Here is a 14,792-nt window from a genome sequence, read left to right on the forward strand (position 1 = left end):
GGGTTGGGGCGGGGGGGAGGGTGAAAGGGGTAGGCTGCAACGAAGACGTGGAGAGGGTTCGGGGAGGGACGGTGAGACATCAGAAGGGGGGCCCGGGGGGCGGAGGCGGACAGGCGCTGAGGTCTGGTATCGACGGATCCCACAACACGGGGTGGAGAGGGGGGTTTACACTCACTTAAGATGGTGACGTGGGCTACATGGAACGTGAAGGGCCTGAACTCGCCCAGAAGAGACAGCAGGTCTTGAAGTACATTGTGGATCGGCAGGTTAAGGTAGTTGCTCTGCAGGAAACGCACCTTACAAGGGAGGATGGGGGTAGGCTCAAGCATAGGGCATTCCCGCAGATTTTTCACTCAGCGGCCAACACCAAACATAATGGGGTGGCGATACTGTTCCATAGCTCCACACCCTTTCAAGTCGTGGATTCACAGAGAGACAAGGAGGGGAGGTGGCTCATGCTCAAGGGGCGGCTTCAGGGCCAACTTTGCACAATTGCGGTCGTGTATGCTCCGAACACGGGTCAGGCGGTGTTCACAGCGCGCATGTTGGGGTCCCTGGGCGGGTTCGCGGAGGGCCCCATCATTCTGATGGGGGACTTTAACTGCCTGTGGGATGGCGTCCTGGACGGCTCCCACGTTACGGGGGCCAGGTCATCAGTGTTTTCCAAGCGAGTCAAGGACCGCTTCGATTCCCTAGGTCTGCAGGATGGGTGGCGGGCTCTCCACGAGACGGCAAAAGACTATACTTTCTATTCCCATGTTCACCGGACTTACACTCGAATAGACTACATCTTCATTAGCCAGGCATTAGTGGGGAAGGTGACGGGGGCGCAGATTCTCCCCATCTCGGTCTCAGACGATGGGATGGTTCTATTGGAGCTCCAGTGGGGGGTGCGGGGTCGTGGCAGATGGTACTTTCCAGGGGCCCTCCTGCGAGACCAAGTGCGGAGGGTAGAGCTGACCGAGGCCATAGGGGAGTACTTCCAGGACAACCCACCTGAAGACACCTCATATCAGAATACGTGGGACGCGTTCAAGGCGGTGATGAGGGGCAAATGCATCCAACTACAGGCGTCGCTGCGGCGACAACAGGCATTGGAACGGGAGGCACTGGAGGAGGAACTCAGGGGGTTGGAGGGCAGACATAAAGATAAACCCACTCGCGACCTTCAACGCCGACTCACGGCGGTGAGGGGTAAATTGCGGGCGATTTACAGCGCCAGGGCGGAATATACCTTGCTGAGGCTGCGCCGCGCGGGGTATGAACAGGGGGACAAGGTGGGTTCTCAGTTGGCTCGAAAGCTTCGCATTCAGCAGGCAAAATCCTATGTGGGAGGCATTCGGGTAGGACCAGACCGAGTCACACACGAGGAGGCAGCGAAGACTAGAGCCTTTAGGGATTTCTATGGTGAGCTGTATGGGGGGGGCCCGCTGGCGCACGACGTACAAACGGCATATCTCGATGGGGTGGAGTGCCCCCAGCTATCAGCGCTGGACCGGGAGCGGCTGGACGAACCTATCTCCGAGGAGGAAGTGCGGAATGCCATAAAGCGTCTCAAGCTCCACAAGGCGCCTGGGCCTGACGGCTATACTGCCCACTTTTATAAGCACTTTGTAGACGAGCTCGCCCCGCATCTGACGGCTCTGTTTCGGGCGGTGGAGAAGGAGGCAAGAGTGTCCAAGTCAATGGCAGAGGCGGTGATTACGGTCCTGCCTAAACCGGGCAAGGACCCGCTGGTGTGTGCGTCATACCGCCCCATAGCACTTCTGAACCTAGATGCCAAGCTCTACTCCATGATCTTAGCTAGCCGCCTGGATGACCTGCTGCCTCGATTGATCCACCCGGACCAATCGGGCTTCATTAAAGGGCGCCAGACGCACGATAATATACGGCGTACCATCCACCTTATCGAGAAATCATCCAGATTTAAGATTCCAGCTGTGCTGGTCGGGTTGGACGCCGAAAAAGCGTTCGACCGCGTGGACTGGCCCTTCCTCTTCTTGACCTTGCGAAAATTTGGGTTCGGGGACGCTTTCATGGAGATGGTGCGAGCTAACTACCGCCATCCCTCCGCGAGAGTGGTGGTCAACGGGACACCTTCCGAGCCCTTCCAACTGACTAGAGGTACTAGACAGGGGTGCCCGCTGTCCCCTCTGCTTTTCGCCCTCAGCATAGAGCCACTAGCCATTCGGGTGAGGGAGAATGCATCCATTAAAGGGATTCGGTTTGGCGGGGAGGACCACAAAATCTCCCTCTTTGCGGATGATATTCTGCTGACTCTGGGGGAGCCACATGTCTCTCTGCCCGCGGTGCAGGGGGAATTGAGGGACTTTGAGAGAGTGGCAGGGTTCAAGGTCAACATGACCAAATCCTACATACTCAATCTCACACTCTCGAGAGCGGAGGTGGCCTCGCTCAAATCCCAGACGACGCTCTCATGGGCTCAACACTCGCTACAATATCTAGGGGTGCAGCTTACGCCGACGGTTTCGGGACTGTATGGGGCCAACTACACCACAGTTTTGCCGCACTTGCGGCAGGAGTTGAGGCGGTGGACGCCCTTGTACATATCTTGGTTGGGGCGAATCAACGCGGTGAAGATGATGGTGCTGCCCCGGGTCCTTTACTTGTTTCAGGCCTTGCCGATCCCGCTGGAGAAACCATTTCTTCCGCAGCTGAAGACGTTGATCACTCAGTTTGTGTGGCAAGGAGGGATGGCCCGGCTCCCTTTCACGGTGCTTCGGAAACAGAGGGCGGACGGAGGGATGGGGCTGCCGGACTTTGAGCTTTACTATCAAGCGGCCCAATTGTGGGTCGTGTTGGAATGGACGGCACGGGAATCGGAGAAGCATTGGCTTCATATGGACCGCGCGATCGCCGGCAGATCCATCTGGGATCTGCTGTGGAAACCGAGGAGAGATAGACCGCCGAATGCATATCTTAGCACGCCAACGCGCACTACGCTGGAGGTTTGGGATAGGGTCACGCGGAGAGAGGGGTGGACGACATTCCCTTCACCATATACCCCGATACACTTTAATCCGGCCTTCGCCCCAGCCAGAGAGGAGGGTCCCTTTGATGGGTGGCGGGAGGGAGGGTGTCTAAAGCTGGCGGACCTATTCGACAAGGGGGCGTTCCGCTCGTTTCAGAACTGTAAGAGTGAGTTTGGGGTCCCCAACAGTGAGCAGTTCCATTATTTGCAGCTCAAACACTGGGCCACGGCGTCACCGTTAAGGGAGGCGGGCTGCCGGAGCCTCACGGATATGGAGAAACTGGTTTTGTCGCGGGCGGGCTCTATGAAGGGGGCAATCTCGTCTCTCTATCGGATGCTGCTGACCACACTACACACACCCAGGGCCAGACATATGGAATTCTGGGAGCAACTCCTGGGGAGAGGGATAACTGAAGCAGAGTGGAGGGGCTTGTGGCGGGATATTCCCAGACATAACTTGTCGGTAGGCTTACGGGAGGCTCACTACAAGACCATCTTTGATTGGTACCTATACCCCACAAAATTGGCTAGGATCTTCCCGGGGACTTCTGCGCTCTGCTGGCGGGGATGTGGTCTCCTCGGGGATTTCAAGCATATCTGGTGGGACTGCCCCAGTATTCAACCTTTCTGGGCAGAAATTTTAGCACAGATTAAAGAGATTTTGGGCTTTGAACCCCCCGGGGACCTCGCTCATGTCATCCTGGGTCTTCGGGGAGAGGACTGGGAGGGGGTGTCCAGAGGAGACAAAGCTATATGGTGGCTCTGCGTGGGGGCAGCTAAGCTCACGGTGGCTGCGGCATGGAAGAAACAGGCTGCTCCCGCTATGTCACTGTGGCACGCCCGCCTGTGGCGCCTGCTCTCGATGGAGCGTCTGGCGGTGTGCTTTAGGGATGATCCCACAGCCTTTGAGGAGTCTTGGGGCGCGTTGCTGGCCTACTTATCTAGGGGCCTCCCGGCAGCTGTCTTCCCGCCCGCGTGGATGACGTTGCGTATCTTCCGGACCTGGCACTCCACAGACTGAAACTGTTTCCCCTTTTTTCGGACGCTTTGCAGCAGCCTCTGGGGGGGGTGGCGGGAGGGGGGTAGTGGGGGGGGGGTGGGGGGTGGGATGGGTTACCGGAGGAGTCTGAGGAGGGGTTCCCATGGGCCGCACATGGAGCATCTGAACCACCTATGGGGCATGCTGCAGATACCTATGGCCAGGGGACACCCGGCAGTTACTTGTTATTGTATGATTACACATGTGCAATGATACTGTTGTTATGAAAATCAATAAAAATGATTGCTATAAAAAAGCTGACGCCGCATAAAGGGACACCACAACTGCATCCTCCCTGATAGTGTCCACCCAGCACAGCACTCTGTGGAGCTTGCACTGTGAAGTGTTTCTCGCAGGCATAAATCCTGATTGGTCCAGGTGGACCAGGCGGGTCAGGACCCTGAGCAAACGAGTGGCCAGAATCTTCGTTTCACAGTTGAGCAGCGAGGTTGGCCAGTAAGATGAACAACTGTTGGCTGGCTTGCCCGCTTTGTGTATGATGACAATATTGGCCAGTCTCTGATCCTCAGGAAGGACACCCCTCTCTTTACTCTTTCGATACATTTCGGCAAGGAAGCGCGCAGTCTTGCCTGCTGCGATTTTGAACAATTCTACGGGAAGACCGTTAGGGCCCAACGCCTTTACCCCACGCAGGTCGTGTATGGCTTTCTCAACTTCCGGCACTGTAATATCGAGGTGAAGATCGGTGCCCTCCTCCTCTGTAAGGAGTGGCAGCGAGATATCGCGTCGGAGAGAGGCAGCCTCCTCCTCGGTATGCATCGTGTGAGACTTGTGGTGAAGTGAGACGGGACTGCAAGTCTGTTTCTATCTCCACCACCACGCGCTGGGCCCTGTCCCTGCGATCCAACCAGGCCAGTAGCTTACCCGCCTTGTCACCAACATCATATATTCGAATGAGCGTGGCTCTATGGTGCGATTTGGCAGCCTCCGTAGCTAGGTCGGAGAATTCCTTGATTTTAATGCGGAGTTTCTGGTGAACTTCCATAGAGTCTTGTGTGCGGACCGCGTTTTCTAAATCGCAAATTTCTCCCTCCAAACATGCTAAGTCGGCACCTCTTTCTTTACGCTATCCAGTGACCTGTGCCAAGACCACCCCCCGTATAACCGTCTTATAGGCCTCCCAAAGTACCGACGATGAGTCTACTGACCCCTTGTTCTCCTGAAAGTAATGTTCCAACTCGCTCAGGACCTTATCTCTGATGGAGGGATTCAGGAGATGCCAGGAGTTGATTGGCGCTACCCGGCCAACCGTGGGCTCGCCCACCTCTATCTGACACTGGACTGGTGAATGGTCAGATATCCCCCTAGCCAGATGTACATCTTTGACAGTGTGGAATTGATGCGCTAACGTCAACACGTAGTCTATCCGGGACATACTATGATGAGGTCCCGAAAGATAAGTGCACTGGAGATCAGTCGGAGGCAAGCCCCTCAAAATATCCACAAGGCCCATCACACTCAAGAAGCCATGGATCTGCTTATAGGAGGGCAGCAAGTCTGTCTGGGGCCAGCGATCAAGGGTGTTAGAGACAATGGAGTTGAAGTCACCCCCGTCAGTAATCTGCCATCAGGTAGGCCGAGAAGGAGAGCGCCGAGGTCAGCGAAGGCTTGGGTGTGCAGGCCTGGTGGTACAGAAACCGAGACTAGGTTGATTGTGCACCCCTCCCATGTCCCTGAGATGGCAACAAATCTACCCAAGGCATCTGTACGGAACGAATCAACAGTCAGGGGGAACAACTTCCGAACTAATATGCCCACACCCCTGGGATACAGAGTCAAAGGCCGATTGGACCGCTAAATGGAAACCCCATCGGGAAAGGGCCTTGCATGCATTCCCTAGCAGGTGGGTCTCCTGTAAGAAGAGAACGTCAGGAGAGTGCCGCTTTAAAAATTGGAGGACCACACCCCTCTTAATTTTATCACCCAACCCGTTAACATTCCAGGACGACAGCTTCAGCCACTGTCTAGTCGCCGTGCCCATAACTCCAAGTCAGAGGTACACATAGGTCCGATGGGGACCGATCATAGAGGCCCCTGCGGGGAAACCCACTAATACTCCATGGACCAGTCACCAACAAGTCACCAACAAGTATATCAAGAAAAGGGAACCAATATCTGCCTTGACCTGAGACCAATCAAATGTGTTCTGCCTGTAAAACAAAGAAGTCATAATACTAATGAAAACAAACCTCCCTTCAATCCCCCCAAAAACCCCAAAAAACAGCTCCCAAAACCCCAATTCCTGCTTTCCTGCTTGGTGGTGTCAAAACCTCCTGCCCACCCAAACTAGCAGAGTGCCTATTGCCCACCCCTCACAAAACTTGTGGGTGCGTGCAACCCAACCGAGCACCCATCACGGGAATAATGGTCAACTGGTAGCAACAATGAACAGACAAAAAATAGTCCAGAAACAGCCTTCAAACCCCCCAAGGATACTTTTTGTCCATTACAAACGGGTCTGAGAAACACTGAAAGGCACCGTAAGTCTATTTGAAAATGTCCTCAAAGGGTCCAGGTGCAAAATCCACAGCACTAATGGGGGCCGACACCCTGATGCATCCCTCAGGAGAAAAAGAGGCTCACCCCCCTTAAGAAACTTAACATACAGACCAGTCATTCAGGCCCTCCCGATGCCTCCAACTGTTCCCCGAGAATGGTGACTCTGCCAGATCTGCGAGCGCCCTCCTCCATCCGTGCCCTCCTGCCATGATTGTTCTTCCGCCCTGCTGTGCGCCATCCATCCCGCCAGTCCCAGGACTCCTCGGGGGTGGTGAAAAACCAGGTCTTTCCATCTGATTCCACCCTCAGCTTGGCAGGGAATGGCATATTTCAACTCCTCGCAGAGTGTCTTCTTCATGTCCAAGAAGCTGCGGCATTGTCATTGCACCTTGAGGGTGAAGTCCAGGAAGAAGGTGACACGACCATTTTGATATTCCACTGGTGGCCTCGACCGGGCAAACTGCAGGATAACATCTCTGTCCCCGAAGTTGAAAATCCGAGCCAACAGGGGCCACGGGGGGCCCCAGGTTTCTTCCGGCCTCCGGCACTCGGTGCGCCCTTTCGACGGAAAAGAAGCTAGAGAGACCCTTTGGTTTGAGGTGAGAGGTGATCAAATCCTCCACAAAGAGGTCGACCGCCAGCCCTTCCGCCCACTCCGGCACCCCCAAAATACGGACGTTGTTGCGCCGAGAGCGCCCTTCATATTCGTCCAGCAGTGCCTCCAGTTTCGTAGTTTCGAGTCCGCATGTCGTCCATCCTGCACTGTAGTTCAGAGGTGTCCTCGACCAGAGCACTCGTTTTGATCTCCACATCATGTAAGCGCAAGTTCATTGAACGCATATCTGCCTGGATAAGAGAAACCTCTAAGGACACTGAGTAAATACGCGATTCCAACGACGTGCGCACGGTCATAATGGCTTCAAGAATGTCCTGCAGCATCGGTTCTTTCTTTTTTCCACCAGACTGCTGCTTTTCTTGCGTGGCGGAGTCATCCTTCAGGCTCGCTCCGGGGCCACCATCCCATGCATATTTAGTCAGCTTTGTCTGAACAGCAGCCCTGGAACTGCGACTCCCTGCCATGGCGCAGTCAGCTAAACCACAGTTCACACTAGTCCCAAATGGCCATCCCCCTGGCCCACGAAGAGAGGCAGGCCCTCCGCAACTGCTCGTATATGGCCATGGGTGTCACAAGGCCTGCAAGCCGTCACTAGCCAGGGCCGGATACAGCCGGGTAAACATTGTGCAGGTCCTTGAAGGCAGGGGGCCCAGACGGGGGGGATCGCTCCACTCCAGTCGGGCCTTCTCTACGGCAAATATGTGCGCACCGCTCCGCTCCGCTGCCCGGGTATCAAATGGGGTCTTCATCCCACCTAAGGATCTAGCGGGCGGTGCCTGTAACCTCTCCCCAACAGTGCACAATCAACTTCAACCCTCACCCTAATGCACTGACGATCAGTACATCCTAGGCTCCCCAGCAGTGGGGCACAGGCAGGTCGTCCAAGGTGTCTCTGCGTTCTCTCTGCCACAAAGCCTCTCTATGTGCCGCCACTGCAACACGCGTCGGGTCCAGAGCAGCCCCACCAGTCGCCTAGCCTGTGATTGGTCTCCGGGGCACCTCAAGGGGACAGGAACGTCGCGGGCCCGTCAGGTCGGGACTGCGGGCAGCGGTTCAGCGGAGTCTGTGCTACTAGGGAGGCACCCTAGCGAAGTACGTCAGCGGCCCGATCACCGGACCCGCTGATCGTATTTTGCCAGGGCTCGGCTTATTCGGTCCCCCATAAGTTCTTCTGCACTCAGCTACCGGATCAGTAAGGTACGGATATTTACGTGGACCGGCGCACTCGGACGGAGCCGCCTTAGAAAGTGGCCATTTCTCCTGGCGGTTGCCCACGCCACCATATTTCGTGACTCTTGATTGTCTATATAATACTTTCAAGGTCATATTAGAAAGCCATTTTCCTTGTCCTCTAAGTTGTGATTATTTATTATTTATTGCCTAAAGACCTAGCATCACTTAATTTATGAGGGACGAGGCCCAAATGAAGAATTAGCCATTGAATGTTTTCTTAGTGCAGTGCTTTATTGAATCATTTCATTTCAAATCGTAAACAGCATATCAAAAGGGCTAGCATGATTTTCGCAACACAAGTGGTATTGGGGTTTAGTATTCCATCAATTATTATTAAGGCGAGTCTTGCGTGCTAATGAAAACGATGCTTCGTTTTATAGTTTACTCATTTCAGTTAGGAAAACCCTAGTTAGGAAAATGTTATGTATCTGACAGACAGTTTTGATCTTCTTCGATAATAAATACAGTTTGTGGTAATAAAATGATTTAGAAAACACATGGAAGTCTTAAATTGAAGGGAAAACTTTACAATATGATTTCAAGTTATTTGCAAGTCAACTACTTAGATGTTTTGCTTATGCAAATGCAATATTTAAAAGAATCTTTGATTAATTGAAGCATTCCTACCAGCATTCTGTTGTTTGTTGCAGTAGAAGCCACAATATGGATGGATATCACAGGCTTAGGGCCTTAGCTTGCTGTACAGCAACTCAAGCTGTAATTTACCGATGAGGCCTACTTAGGCAGAAACCAGTCGGAGGGTGCTTGTTTACCCATGTGCAGGGAAACCTGGCCTGGCAGCTTGGGCTTTACTGTTCCTATTCAAGCAGGACCAAGACTGATTTGATGCGGCTGAACTCTGGCTGAAGCACCACAGTGGGCAAAAACAATGGACTGGAATGTAGTCTGAGTGAGCACCAATGGCAATTCCTTCAATCACTTTCTTGTCTATCGCACATATTTTAAAGTGAGTCATCATAACATGTCAGCATTTTGACATTAATGGACTATCATTACATTAATTTGTCACTTATGTCCTCATCCCATGATTAAGGAACACTGATGGAGCACAGTGTTGAATTTCTATGCCTATGCCTCAGTGAAAAATACATCTCTGACTGTGCTATCCTTCAGGAGAACTTCATTCACACATTAGCTTAGATGATGTACATCTATTATTGTCAATAATATAAATCTAATTTTATTTTTTCCCTTATATCATTCTTACCATTCGAGTTGTTTTAAAAGAGGGAAATCATTTTTTATTACATGGGGGATGCCTGTTTGCTTGCTAACATTGTCAAAAAAACTTTATTTACTTCCTTAACTTGATTAGATCATATAGGAAATATCTTTACCCAAGGAGAAAATAGTTTTTTTTCCTTCTTCTGGCTTGCCGCCATGCAAAAGTCTTAGTACAACATGCACTGAAGCATATTCTTCAATTTACATCCTAGAGAAAACTATCCATACTATGAGTGTAATAAGTATGATTGATCAATGGACATTTCACAATTTTGATTTGTTGCCATAATTCTAAATATATGAAAGTATATTTTATTCAGATGCACACTTTACATCAGCAAACTGCTGTACCTGACTTAACAGTACCATCTATGACAGCGAGCATATCCAGATCACAGTGTTGCTGTTGTGTTTGTTTGACATAACAGGGGCAATACAACCATGCTGATGCATACCAACTAGGTGTGGTTGGAATTTTAATTACACACATAAAAACAAAAGAACCCCTGGGAATACAAAAACTGAAAAGTGCTAGTGAAGCGTCTCTTTTAAAGGACAGTTTCCCTCACCCACCCAAAGTTGGCATGCTTCATCATAGGGTAACCTCCTCACATTATGAACCTAGTCATAATGCGGGCCACAACCCACTCTCTGAGAGGGAGGAGCTCAGGTATGTTTTGTTTGGCAGAGAGAGGTTTTCTAAATACCCTAAGTGAGCATTTTTCATTTTATGTAGACCATGGGATACTTTTCTGTTATTGGTTCTAAGTTGGGGCGTCAATCTCTGCAGGTCTATAAACCTCCTCTGACCCTTCCTGTGTGATATGAGAATTTTATTTACACCAGGGTAATGGGAGTAATTTGGTATACTTTTTGACTCAGAATTACCAGTGATTACAAAATTACTCCTCCTCACATGATTGAGTACTTTACAGGTGAAAAGTTCTACTGCAAGAACACATTTAGTGAGCGCAGGCAGCCGGTTGCGGCTCACTATTTGTGTTCTGCTTCATTTAGCATTGTTTCTTAGCACAAAATGCATCCCCACTTTTATTTTGGTCATAAGAGAACATTTTGCACTAAGAAAGTAGAGCTAAATGTCACGAGTACATTGGGAAAAAATTGTACCAAAAGAGCACTGCTGGACTTGGCCCTTTGTTCAGGATCATCCTCCAATGTTTTGCTTGAATCCCCCTATTTTTGTGAAATTTATTTTTGTTGTCTTTAAGACTCTGTGCAATTTATCACTGCTAGCCAGTGCTAAAATGCTTGAGCTCTCTCCTTAAAACATGGTAGAATTGTCTTATGCCCAATTGGCATATTTAATTTACTTGTTAGTTCCTCGTAATGTGGCACTACCTGTGCCCAGGGCCTGTAAATGAAATGCTACTAATGGGCCTGCAGCACTGATTTTGCCACCCATTTAAGTAGCACTTTAAACATTTCTCAGACCTGCCATTGCAGCCTGTATGTGTGCAGTTTTTAACTGCCATTTTGACTTAGCAAAATTAAACATTTACTAGGCCTAAACCTTCCTTTTTAATACAAATAAGTCCATCTAAGGTAGGCCCTGGAGAGCTCAGAGGGCAGAGAGCAATGTATTTAAAAAGTAAGATGTGTCCTTTTAAGTTTTACATGTATTGGTGGTGAAAAACTCTTACATTTGTTTTTCACTATTGCAAGGCCTACCTATCCCATAGGACAACATTGGAGTTGCCCTATTACATTTTATAGTCTGTAATTTTCAAATGGGAGCTGGTGACGAGCTCACGTTTGTTGTCCTTGGAATTGTAATTAAAAATCCTAATTTTATGAAAAGTCACATTTTAAATTAAAATGTTGAAAATGGCACTATTAGAAAGTTCAGCAAGTGTATGAATGGCGAATGCACACCTCTTAGAAATATAAATTGTTTAGCTGAAACTGACAAATGGATGCGTGCAAGCAGTGCTGTGAATCAGTACATCATATCAGATTGGAAGGATGGCGAATCTGAACACTCGATGGACGCATCTCATACTCAATGGACTTTCACTGATAAATTCGAGTTTTTCATGTTGGTTGCATTTTATTGTTTTACAATTTAAACTGATTTAATTTACTGATGCAGCATTGTTTTATGATTCTGTGTTGTATCTGTTATGATTTTCGAAGTTACAGGGTGGAATGTGTTTTGGTTTTATTTTGGGTGGGACAATGCATTATGGGTTCTGTAGTCGGATTAGCAGGATTACAAGAATGGAGGTATTTCATTTGAATTTAGAAATCACGTGGTTACATTGAAAACACCTGTGGGAGTTTTTCAAGTTTTATTAGAGGGAAAGGGAGCACAAGATGACTTTTTGGGAATGAAGGGCGGCATGTAGAGGTCATAATGCTGAACACGGCTTACATGAGGTAACTGGGGTTTGTTTTTATTTCATTTTATTTGTTTGAGGATGTGAATTCACGATCAAGGGTGGTGACTCTTGGGGAATCATAGAGGCGAAATTAACTGTTTAAGCACTGAGCACGTTTTGTTTTGAAGAAAGGATTTCGTTTTTTCTGGTGAATGAATGAGGGTTGGAATTGGGAGGTGACATCTGGATAGAGTAAGAGGGAAAATTAGGATTTGGAAGTCTCACAGGAAGGTCTGACTGCGAGTGGTTGGTTAAGTGGATTCTTTTAATCTTTTACAGCGACCCCTGACGAAGAACCGCACAGGTTCGAAATGCATTGGGTTTTATTGTGAGTCCTGAGGAAATACGATTGGCCGCACATACTTATGCTAAAGCCTGGATTGGCAACAGAAAGTATTTGAAAATGCGAAAATAAAGTATTTTGCGCAATTATGCTGTCTTCGGATTGATTCTATGAATATACAAGATTTGGACGACTTGAATTGAAGATTATTTGATTACTATGGATTAAATATGGTCGAGTTTGAAAAAGTGGTTTATATTAAGCATTGTTCTCATTCAAGCAGTGCAGCAGCGGGGTGCGCAAAAACGCACCCTTTTCTAGTACTATTAGAAAGTTGGCATTTTCCAGCCTTAGTCATTTGGTACCTTTGGGTACCACGACTAGGGATAGCTGACAGCTGAGCTTTGTGTATTTCTCCTAGACAGCCACACACAATAGGGAGCTTAGGGGTGCCAGGATGGGCTATCACTGGCAGGATAGGAGGGAGGAGCTGGGCACAGCCCAACGTACACTTGAAGAAAATGTGTCCTGCCTTCACACAAAGGGCTATATACCCCCTGTAGATAGTCTGGATCCAGGGTAAGGAAGTCAGGCCACCTGTGAACTTTAAAAGCATACCTCTAGGAGCTTCTCCCACTTAAAAGGCACAACTGGGTATAAACAGTGGACCTCAGACACCAACTTTTCAGTACAATCCTGCACTTGTAGATACTCTGCAAGGAAGAACGACTGCTGGGCTGCTGAAAGGAATAACACTTTTCTGGACTACTACTCTGAAGTACTTCTGCCCTGCTGTGCTGAAATCTTTTTTGCAGCCCTCTTTCCTTGGTGAGGAGGACTGGGCCTGCAACTCTTGAGCCCAGGACCCCAGAGTGACTCCATGGGCTAGCTGGCTGACCTCCTGATCTGAAGCCACAGGGACAAAACAGGCTTCCATCAACCATGCAACTGCACGTGGACCCTGCCACCCCAGTCCTGGGCCCTTTGAAGTGGCCTTAAGGTGCTGTGCCAGCTTTTAAAGATCCAGCGTAACTGCTGCATTTCCATCTGCTGTGCTGCATAACCCTGTGAAGGTCTACACGTCGCCGCTATTGCGTGGTTAGGATTCATTGTAAAGACCAGTATCTCGGGCGCAGCCCGCAACCTCTTCGGAACCACTGCTGCATGACGCATCACGGTGCAGGCCCCCACATCCTTCATTGATGGCAGCCTCAATGACGACACTGAACTCCGTGTTGTAGTGCCTCGAAACTGGCGCATCTAACCTGACCCATCCTCAATGACCAAGCCCTCATCAACAGGATCCTCGACGACATCGCAGTATCTCGCACCGCATCCTCTCCGCACCTCGGAACTAATGCATCGCTTTGGTTGCATGACACATTTCGACGCTGAGCCTCACAAAGGTCCGCAAACCAGTATTTAAGGTATTCTGTTTCAGCTTGCCTAACTGTGTCCTTGTAGCCGGCTCATGCTCCATCATGGACTGCCTGAACTTGTGACTTTGTCCCAGTCCAGCGTGACTAGATATCAACGGTTGCCACTTTGTGCTTTTTGGTGCTGTTTTTAGTGAAATCTTTACAATTGCATATCTCTGGTTCTACTGAATCGATTTTTGTCATTTTGGTCTTGTTGTATGTATTAAATACATCTCTATTTCTCTAACTGAGTGGGATCTTTTTTGTGTGGTGTTTTTCACTTTATTACTGTTTGAAGTGTTACACAAATACTTTACACATTTCCTCTAAGTTGAAACCTTGACTGCTCTGTGCCAAGCTACAAGAGGGCTAGAACAGGTTAATTTAGGGTTGGCTTGTGCCTCACTCTAACAAGGATTGTGGTTGCTGCTTGGCCAGGGCTCACACCCCAGTCAACCAACAACTCAATTTCTTACAAGCACATTTAGCAAGCATGATACGCTGCTCATTCTAGCTGTTTTGTTGCATTTAGTGCTTTCTCTTAGTGAAAAACATCTCCTCTCGTCCAAAATGAAGCATTTTTGCGCTACGAAATAGTGTTGATCATAGCATTATTCTTCTTGCATAATTTATCCGAATCTCATGGAATTCGAGAGTAATTCCCGATGATTATGCTTCACGGAATTAGTTTTCCGATGTTTGATTTGATTGTCCTTTGACTATATCTTAGCGTTATCTGCTTTTATTTCAGATGTTTTGGAAAAACCCAGCAACCAAGATATAGCCGCAATCCAAAAAGCGAAAACGTTGTATCAATCCTGTTTAAATGAAAGTAAGTTGCTAATACCATCAATTTATTTGTGAACCTGCAATCAGTTGCTTCTGCAACTAACCCATACCATTGATATACAGCCCAGATTAATAGCAGAGGAGGCGAGCCCTTAATCAACACACTCCCTAGGGTTTACGATTGGCCAGTAGCAACAGACAACTGGGACACAGTCTATGGTAGGTAATACAAATACCATTGAGTTTGTTTTTGTCAAT

The 14,792-nt window shown here is 49.1% G+C and overlaps 1 protein-coding gene across 3 annotated transcripts in view; it reads left to right on the top strand.

Annotated features, from left to right (window-relative positions):
- MME (membrane metalloendopeptidase) overlaps positions 1-14,792 on the top strand; it is a 523,853-nt gene that overhangs the window by 276,202 nt on the left and 232,859 nt on the right. For all 3 annotated transcript variants that reach the window (XM_085634818.1, XM_085634819.1, XM_085634817.1), the window contains exons 5-6: positions 14,497-14,577; positions 14,658-14,753. In XM_085634818.1, coding sequence (XP_085490944.1) covers positions 14,497-14,577; positions 14,658-14,753 — 177 coding nt within the window. The remainder of the gene's footprint in view (positions 1-14,496; positions 14,578-14,657; positions 14,754-14,792) is intronic.

The sequence above is a fragment of the Triturus cristatus genome, chromosome 11 (assembly GCF_964204655.1).
Source record: "Triturus cristatus chromosome 11, aTriCri1.1, whole genome shotgun sequence".
Lineage (NCBI taxonomy): Eukaryota > Metazoa > Chordata > Amphibia > Caudata > Salamandridae > Triturus > Triturus cristatus.